At 42.5% G+C, this 9,716-nt stretch overlaps 1 protein-coding gene across 1 annotated transcript; it reads left to right on the top strand.

Moving 5' to 3' along the window:
* Positions 1 to 37: 37 nt before the first annotated feature.
* On the top strand, positions 38 to 9,680 carry samd1a (sterile alpha motif domain containing 1a). The gene is made up of 7 exons (XM_074696544.1): positions 38 to 714; positions 3,231 to 3,585; positions 4,159 to 4,301; positions 4,423 to 4,483; positions 7,502 to 7,583; positions 7,880 to 7,994; positions 8,269 to 9,680. The coding sequence occupies exons 1-7, from the start codon at positions 352 to 354 to the stop codon at positions 8,413 to 8,415; spliced, it is 1,266 nt and encodes a 421-aa protein (XP_074552645.1). The 5' UTR covers positions 38 to 351; the 3' UTR covers positions 8,416 to 9,680.
* Positions 9,681 to 9,716: the final 36 nt, after the last annotated feature.

The following is a 9,716-nucleotide window of genomic DNA, read 5'->3' as shown; positions in this document are numbered from 1 at the left end:
GATCTTCGTTTATCATTAAAGAACAGTTTGGTATCACACTTCGAACTTCTGATATAATAAAAGGTAACCCTCAACACCTTTCATGGCGAACATTTGCCCCGTGTTACCTTGCAGGACTGTGGTAGCACTACCACCTTAAGACTCCTCTCGCGTGAAACTTTTCGCTGTAACTCTGCCGGCCCACCTTAAGCGCACACGCAAACGCACTCGCAGGAGGCGTACAGCGAGGTTTCCGCTTCTCAGTTGGGCTCGGACCGCGACTCACGAAAAACACGGTGTGTAAACGTAAAAGGTTGACGCACTGAAGTAAGAAAAAAGGAAAGAAGAAATCAAACGGACCGAGCATTGAAGATGTCCGAATCAAAGTACCGCGAGTGGATTCTGGACACTATCGACTCGCTGCGGTCGCGAAAAGCCCGGCCGGACTTGGAGAGGATTTGCCGAATGGTCCGGAGACGACACGGGTCCGAGCACGACCGAACCTGCGCAGAACTGGAGAAACTGATACAGGAACAAACCGTGCTGAAAGTTAACTACAAGGGCTCCATTTCATACCGGAACGCTGCCAAGGTTCAGCGGAGAAGCAGAAAAAAAGACGATGTAACGTTAACCACGGCTGTGAGACGGAGCACGGTGGAAGAAGCTAGTCATTCTGACTTGAGCAACGGGGACAGCGCTTTCGGTCCCGTAGACCAGGACGAGGAGGATTTAGAGGTATGTTGTTGCGAGGATGAGGCTTTGACGAGCTCACATCCCATTGTCTCATCACATTTTACTAAATTAACAGGTGGAGGGTACAGCAAGGCGGGGATTGTAGTTTATGCGTTCCTAGAGCATGTCTTTTTGTGCCTGCACGGGCATTGGTGAGGGGAGTGATTTGCAAGTGCACCCAAAACTGCCGCAGACGGGGAGCGGCGGTTGGACCTCGCTCGAGCGCTGTCGAGGTGGAGACGGAAAAAACGGAAGGTGCGCGTGCAGCCAGAGTGTGGCATATTGTGCTCAGCGCCGGTTGGAAAGCTCGCCAAAGGGACGATGCTAACACACAAGTAGAAGACAAGTAAAGTTGCACCGTCCGTAACAACCCGAGCCTCCATTATCAGCAACAGAAAGCGCTTTTCCAAGCCCCAAACTCGGCTTTTAGCGGAGGGGAGGAGGGTGACTCAAAGGTAGCAGCATTAGGGTAGAACTAGTCAGGAAGTTAAACAAACGTCCTTTCAAAATAATGCTTTTAAGATACATGTGTGACATACTCTGTTTTATTCTGAAATCTGTTACTGGAAAAGCACACAACCCTTTTCACTAGCTTGTAAATGTGGGAGTGGGTGAAGGGGAGAAAAGTCTCAAACACCGCGGATGTCGGAGCCTGGTGGGGGACCCTGGGACATTGTTGGTTTGTGGGTCGTTTTCTTCCTTGAGGGAAAAGGAGGACAAACACCCAAAGCAAACAGCATCAGAGCTACCCATATTCTGTATGCACATTACAAAATTTAATCTCTTTTGTCTTATTTAATGGCCATCACTATGATAGGTCCTGATAAAATGAAAACAAAATCGGCCATCGGTGTTCTAAAAGTACTTCTAATGTACATCGTTTTTATTATTTGAAGTGAAATGTGCCCCTCTTTTCGACTGACGGACCATTGCAGACGCAGTGCATAAAGTCGAACCCCTGGATCCATTATCGGACATGCAGTCAAGCTCGGTCACGTCTAATACTTGGCTTCGTCTGTTGTTGTGGCCTCTCCCGTCCGGCACAGCAATAATATCGGTTCCTTGTCTTAGGTAACCGTGCGCGGATGTTGTGTGTAAAGCAGCCTTGCCACTGCAAAGTAATAAAACGTATGCGAGCCGATGACACGGTGAGACACGAACTAACGCAAAGCGACCGCAAACTGTTCATCCAGCGCTAGCTGCTGGATGCACCGATTTGGGTTAAGCTGAGATCAAATTCACTTTGTTTTCTGAAAAGCGTGCGTGTCGCTACAGCAGCAAACACTGTACACTACTTGAACAGGCTGCGTGTCCGGACTTGTTATCAAGGTTTTACCCGAACAGAAGGGTTAAATGCAGACACTGGTGTGTCCGATAACGGGCTCATATGCGTAACTCTTTATGTTCGGTGGTTTGTACTGTACATCGTTGACCCGGTGCAAAGTCAAAGTAGATCAGTGATCGAGGTGACCGCAGCTCACTCTGCTCAGAGTGCTGCGTTTTTCCGCCCGTCGAGTAAAAGCTGATTTTATTGTTCGATCTGCTTCTTTTTTCCTGTGGCTCGGCCCCGTGAGGCGCTCCGTGTACCACAGACACAATGGCGAGGTCTTTACCGCGGCTCCAAACTCCATGCGCACTTTGGAGGAAATTTGAGTAAAGCCAAAAAACGCCTCCCATCGGCCCTGCCTGTGCTCCCGCGTGTGTAAGGATTATCAATCATTAAGGCCTCCATAGATCGGTGCGCACCGCATATATCACATGTTTCTTGACAGTCGACGTGGAAACCCTGCCGTATTGGGATCCTTAGTAGGCCATTGTGCTTTTGTGACCGTGTCTTGGTAAAACTTATGTGAAATGCAGTGCGATGGGTGAAAGCCGTGCAGGCGTCTCTTCACACAGGAGCGGGGCGGGCTTTAGTGCGCTCTTGTGCTCTCGACTGCTGGGTCTTGGACACGCAGTCGCACACAAGGTAATTCTTTACTAAAGGCGCCATCGACTAAGAACACCAGCGTTTTCCAAACAAGTTTCATGCGAATAAATAATACTGAAAACCCCAAGTGTCTAATTGCGTGGAATCCCTGTGTGGTCGCTGGGCTCACAGTGTGCATGTGGAGTGAACACTGCACCGTGAAAAGGGGACGAAGGCATTGAAAGGAAATTATTTACCACCACAGCGGTCAAATTGCGACATCTGTATGAGTCTCGTATGTGTGACACGTTCAGGTTATCGCCGGTCCTCTGTCATGACAACAAACCCATGTCACAGGAGATGTTTTTAAATTGATGTCAAATAATGAACTTCAATTGTTGTAGATGGCTGTCTTTTACTGAATTAATTTTCTCATCCACTCAGGCTCGGTGTCCTCATTGATCTAAGCTAAAATAAGGACACAATTAATGTAGATTTGTTTAGTTATTTAAAAAATGGATTATGTAGTAAAATTTTATTCATGTATTCATTGATAAAAAATACAAGGACAATATAATGGGTTGAGGTGAAATGATTGTTCTTTTTGCAGGCTGACACCTCTATGGCAATGGACACAGACAGTAATGCAGATGAGGAGGGGGCTGATGAGAGCCAGGATGGTCAGGATAGACCCTCTCCTGGTCACACATTTGAAGATGCTGCCATGCACTGCTCCTCTGTGCGAGCTGTCTCTGCCCCCTGCTCCCCATCTGGCACACGGCCTGGCCCCGGCCCCGGCTGCAGCCCTGGCTCGGGTCTGGACTGTGCCTCTCTCCAGAAGGTTGGTGAGAGGCCCAGCTCCTTGCCCCCCTCCAGCCCCAGGGCCCTCACACACAATGACTGGGCCTATCATTCTGCTGTCTGCCCAGTGGAGCGCCAGCACCCAGGAATGCAGAGAGACAAAGGTATTTCACCCAGATAAACACCATCTGATATAGAGCCCACAAATATTGTTCCAACTGCAGGATGTGTGGGTACTTTTGCAAAAGATGCAAAGAAGAAATGCACGCTGGATAGTTGTCTTGGTTGTTGACACTAGAAATGCTGTAGTTAATGGGTAATTGTTAGAAATAGAATATATTCTTGTGCTCCCTGCAGCAAGAAATACATTATTTAGTTAGTACTTGTAATGAGACTGAAAATCAAAATTACCATTCTATGTGGACTTTAGTTTAGCAAGAATAAAGTTTTGTTTGGTACTTTTACCAAAATATGCTTTTGTAAAAAGACAACCAATTAATAATTTTAATCATATGAAATGCAATTATCTTGACAAAATCCTGTTTTTTAGGTGTAGATTCCAAAATAAATGTCACATAATCATGAATTATTCATTTTTTTCTGTGACACTCAAACATTTTATGCAAAAAAAAAAACAATCCCCAAAAATGTTAAACTATGATAACTGTCAGAGAAATGAAAAAATATATATTTCATTTTCAGCCCTTATGTAAAGTATGTTATCCACTCTGGTTTAGCTGCAGCTACAAAGCCAGTAATCCAGTCCTTGGTGAGCAGCCCCATTCCTTTAAAGAACAATCTGAAGCAGGAGGAAGGAGGCAAAGCAGAGGACAGTGGCCTTTCATCTGACCAGTTGGTACCAGACTATGCAGCAGGGCAGGTAATTGGCCCTGAATACTTTTGTGTCAAACAACACCATCTGTGCAACCACTGCTTCTTTGAGCTTTGTGCATCACACCTGACATTTTTGTGTGTTTTGCTCCATTTTGTTTGACCAACAGGACGAAACCAAGAATGTATCGGACGGAAGACCACAGCCTCTGGCCGTGCCATCAGACAACTGTGAGTAACATAGAGCCAAATGGTTTGGTTTAGAGCTAGTGTGATGTCTTTGTCTTTTTTATGGATGTGAATCGATCATTAGGCTGAGAAAATGCTGCATAATAAGAAGAAGTGCATGTGTTTAAAGGAGTTAGCCAATGACAGCATATGTTTAAATACCTTGCTAGTTGTTTTGCCATTTTGCCCTGAGGCTTGCTCAAGATTTTTCAAATGTTTCACAAACTTGTCCTGCTGTCTCACATCCAGCTGGGGCTCCCTTTAAGTACTCAAGCTGTCACTCAAATCATGCTACCGTTTTACTGCCCTGTTAACAGCAGGGCCTGTTCAAGTGGAAGCTGAAAACTGGTGTATTCAAATCAGTTCAGAAATTGATGCATCATGATTTCCTATCCAGGAACAATCACAGCAGCAGGAGGTTTCACAACCCAGATTTTAAAGCAGTTGTGACGTGAGGAACATTAAATGAAACAGCTTTTGATGGTTTGAAAATCGTTCTAACCCTATGTTGAATGGAAAATAGTGCATTTTTAACATTTTAACATTTTTAATGTTAAACCTGCAGTTTTTTGTGATATGTGAAATATTTGCTTATTTTAGGTTTGATACCCGCATCAGATTAAAAAAAAAAGGCTTGGGCTTGTTACCAAGAGACACACTCAAGATGATAATTTTCAAAGCTTTGAATATTTATTATATCTTTGAAAGTTAAATTTGTATCACAAACATTATCTCATTAGGAAACTTCAATTTTTTATCTTTCTCTGTTGCTGTGTGATTGCAAGATCGATTCCTGCCTGACAGTGGCTATAGTATGTCTTAGAGCTGATTTCCTGCCACATTACACTACAGGAGAAGAAGAATGGTGACACTATAAATGCTCCCATCTAGATGTATTTATTTATCTTACATCTTGAACAGGATTGAGCCCTGGAAATCAGCTGTCAGACAAAAAGAAAAAAAAATCACTTCTGAAATTACAAAGACAACTTAAAATGAACAGAGTTGGGTTTTTTTTAAGGGGCTACAGGGAGTTTCTGAGTGGTCTTGCTAAAGTCTTTCTCCAAAATATATGCCTGACTGTAACCCACACATTAAAATGAAATCATCAGCACCAATAGTACAGGTTACAGTTTATGTAGAAATGCTACTTCTTGGCCTCCTGATGGGGTCAGGCAGGACTGGGTTGATTTATGGCACATTTAAGTTTCTATCACTATAACACGCTGGCTGACGAAGTTTAGACGAGAGAAGATAGATCTGGGTTTTTGTTTGCTGAAAATGATTTCTGTGATTATTTTTGTAGTGATGGTGGACACAGGAACCTAACTGTCAGACAGAAAAGGACAGAAGAGTAGAAGAAAGCTGAACAGGAGAGTGATAGGGCACAAGCTAAAGGCTCAGACACAAGCTGAAGGTGAAAACAGAGGTTAAACTGTTGGTGATAATGTCTATTCTAACCCATGAAGCAGTTCTGCAGTGGTCTGGTCAAACTTGAGAGTCAGCCAATTAAATGAAGAGCCAGTTGCGTTTATTCTGCTTGGTAGATGACTGGCAGGTCATAACCAGGATTCACTAATGTTACACATTACGGGCATGTCTTAGCACCGGACTGCCGGCTGTGCTAAATGTAGATGGCTACTAAACTACTTACAAACCAACAGTGTTAACTTGTTGTCATGTAAGCCTACGTCGGAGCACCAGGCTGCCGATAGCACTACATACTGCTAGCTACTACAATGATCGCTTGCTGTCACATTTCAAACCATCGTGCTACGTAACTGTTCTGATAAATTCCTTACTTTGGCATGTTGTATCCAGTAAAAGTTGTATTGAGCAAAGAAAATTTGTTTTTCAAACTGATCTCCATTTAATTGAGACTCCGGGCTACAAGGTGGCAAGGCAGTCCAATTAAAACAGATCCTCCTCATAGCATCTTTACAAAAAGGTGTAACCATATGGTAAACATGCGTCCGTCCCAACTTTTTTAATCAAGTTGCAAGGACCAAATCTAAAATGAGCATGTGTTTTGCACAAACAACAATGGCTTCTAAGTTTGAACTTTTGATGTGTCATCTCTATATCGGATTACACATACAGTGAATTTGCAGACAATCAGAGTCGGCTTGCTTCTCGGTGTACACAACATCCCACCCTCTTCAAAATTAAGTGTTTTAACCTTGATTACTACATAAGCATGATGTTACTTAATACTGCTATGCTGGGTCCAAACTTAAAGAAGCGGTTCCCATCCCAAGACTGGAGCCATGACCATATCATGTGTCATATGTACTGAAACAGTCCTTTAAGCATCTCTGGACTGTGTAGTGAAGGGTGCTGTAACAACATCGTTCACTGTGTCGACACTGAACTGAACCGTGAACAATCTAATGGACATATACAGTTTACTGTGACAGGGTTCAGTTGCACAGCTGACTAGCAGCAAAGGAAAGGTATCATCACAATTTGATCACACATCTGCTGTCTTTGTTCCTCACGTTTCACTTAAATAATGAGATTAATACACACAGAAGATAACATTTTAATCACATTACGAACACTGATGCTGGACTTGAAATATTACAGTAACAGAACAGCACGCTCATATGAAGAAACTCTTTCAGGCCTAATTGTACATATCATACGAAAGTTAAGACCACTTCAATACAGATTCTGTAACTGACACAAGGCCAGAAAAATGAGGAAATACCGCAGATATTTGTCATATATTTATACGCCAAGGAATAAGAGTTGGGAAATTAACAAGCACAGATACTTTTTGGCTCTAGTGAAATGTAAACATTTTGGAGCACCGAAGTGTTCTCTTTTGCAGAACAAGGCAGAAAGCCAAAGTGTTTCTCCTGCATTTTATCAGTCTCTTTAATATAAACCAGCGAAACAAACCCAGCAAGGGGTTTGAATGATCATTCCAGTTAAATTGTGTTTCTTGTTATGTCTGCAACCTCATTGTGGTCACAGTTGCACAGCATTTGTAGTTATTTTAATTTATTTTTTTTGCAGGTACAGATAAGAATAAAGTTGATATTCCCTCCTTCACATCAGTGGGAGATGGTCTTCTTAACGGTGGTAAAAATGATGAAGTGTGAGTATTCTGTCAAGTACTTTCTTTTTCCTTAGAGATATTTTTTTAGCAGACGAGTTAAATAACACCTCCTCTCTTTCTGCAGCAGTCTCATACATCTCCCTTGAATTCACTGTTTCAGTTTTTGCCCTGAACAGTTAATCAGCTTCTTTCTCTGTGTAAAAGCTTTAGTTTAGGACAATAAATGAGCTCACAGAAGGTCAAATGATAGTTCAAAAATGATAAAAGAGTGATACATGATGGAAAGCCCCTCTGCGGTTGTGTCTCTAAGTTGTTTTTTTCTCATCGTTTTTCAGCTCCGTGAAGAAGGAGAAGGTTGGACAGAACTTGTTGCAGTGGACTGTGGCAGATGTGGCCAGTTACTTCTCAGCTGCAGGCTTTCCAGAGCAGGCTGTGGCTTTTAGAACACAGGTCAGTGCACTACCTCAAAGCAGCCGCAGGGGGCGCCAACTGTTTACATAAAACCATGCCTTTATCTTTGTCACTTGGTGGGTTTAAATAGCAACAAATGTTTCTTGTGTTGCATGGACTTTCTAGAAGAAATGAGATAACTTTTCACATAATTTCAGCATTTTTTAGCGAGTTAATGTCAATATTGAGGTTATTTGTTGTGCCTATTTATCAATCATTACAGTTGCTACACTGACAACCAATGACCAATGCTTACTTTCTGTATCACATTCAGGAAATTGATGGGAAGTCCCTCCTCTTAATGCAGCGCAGTGATGTGTTGACTGGTTTGTCCATTCGGCTCGGTCCTGCCCTCAAAATCTACGAGCGCCACGTAAAGGTGCTGCAGAGGACCCACTTCCTGGAATGTGAAGACCTCTGAAGTAACAGCACGAGGGGAAAGAAAGACGGACAATACTGCAATGACCTGGACGTGCATGCAGTGCCCTCTCCCATCTGGATCCTGCACCCACCTTCATATGCAGACTATGTAGAGGGTGAGTGGAGGGGCGATGGCTGCAGTGGAATTCACTTTCACTGTGAGAATGACCAGAAACTGAAAGACACCCATCCTACCTCTCGTTATGGTCTTTGGTTTTCAAATGGTTATCATTTCAATTATTCGGCTGTTCCATTGCATTGTTGAAGAAAGAGACGGCTGTGTTTATAGTTTGTTTTATAATAGAGGACCAATGATCTTTCTGCACGTAAAGGGGATCAATAAGGAAGCTAATGAAGTGGGCGGAGCCTTGCACAATTTGGACCACCTTTGGGCTTACTCCCCACAGAGATGTGATCGCATACAGCTGAGAGCAAAGTGTGTATATGTTTATAAGGAGATGCTGGTTCTTTATGTCTCTACAGTTCCTCCCTACATTCTTGTTTTGTCTCTAATGGTACCACCTCTTTCTCCAGAGGCTGTTGTGTGTCACTGATAATGTAAATCACTTCTGATGTCTTTTTCCTTTTTTTACAGCTGAGGAACTTAATTAAATTCTAAAAAGTTCTTGTAAAGTCAGAATCATCCACATAGCTGCATCAAAGTCAAAAAATCCTGACTCATCTTGTCACAAATATCTACTCATGTAGGTTTATGCCTTCAGTGTCTCTGAAATATGAGTAATATAATATAATATAATACTTCCAGCTGGCAAGGCAATATATTGCATTTTTCCCTTTTTCTATCTTGTGTATTCTTGAATGTGGTCCAACATACTACATGGGAACTACTGCAGATCACTGTGACCAGTAAACCTGCAGGATAATAGACTTTACTTCCTTACATAAGCAAAATACAGTAAAAAAAACTTGAGAAACAGTTGTCGTTATATTAAATATATCTTCAATACGACTGCTTGGTGCCTGTTAATGGAGCAGACACCTTGATCAAATGCAATATTTTATGTTCTCATCGATGTATAATTTGTTCAGTGTTTATTTGTGTTTTGATGCAAGTCGGCCTCACGATTTGGAACATTCCATGATGTAGTCTACATCTCAAGTGTATCTTTTCTCATTTTTATCTGAAACATTGAGACTTTTTCCAGAGTCACAAATAAAGCTTGTGTCTCTCTGTTCATTTTGTGAGTTTATTTGAATCACAGTCATATAGTAATGTGCATTGCATAACCAGTTTCACCAGAGTCATGTTGAGGGGGTGGGACAAAATGATCACCCATCTCT

This window comes from Halichoeres trimaculatus, unplaced genomic scaffold (assembly GCF_033239565.1).
Source record: "Halichoeres trimaculatus isolate MK-OKI-2021-1 unplaced genomic scaffold, fHalTri1.1 fHalTri1_scaffold_20, whole genome shotgun sequence".
In the NCBI taxonomy this organism is placed as follows: domain Eukaryota; kingdom Metazoa; phylum Chordata; class Actinopteri; order Labriformes; family Labridae; genus Halichoeres; species Halichoeres trimaculatus.
This window is presented reverse-complemented; position numbering and strand designations above follow the sequence as displayed.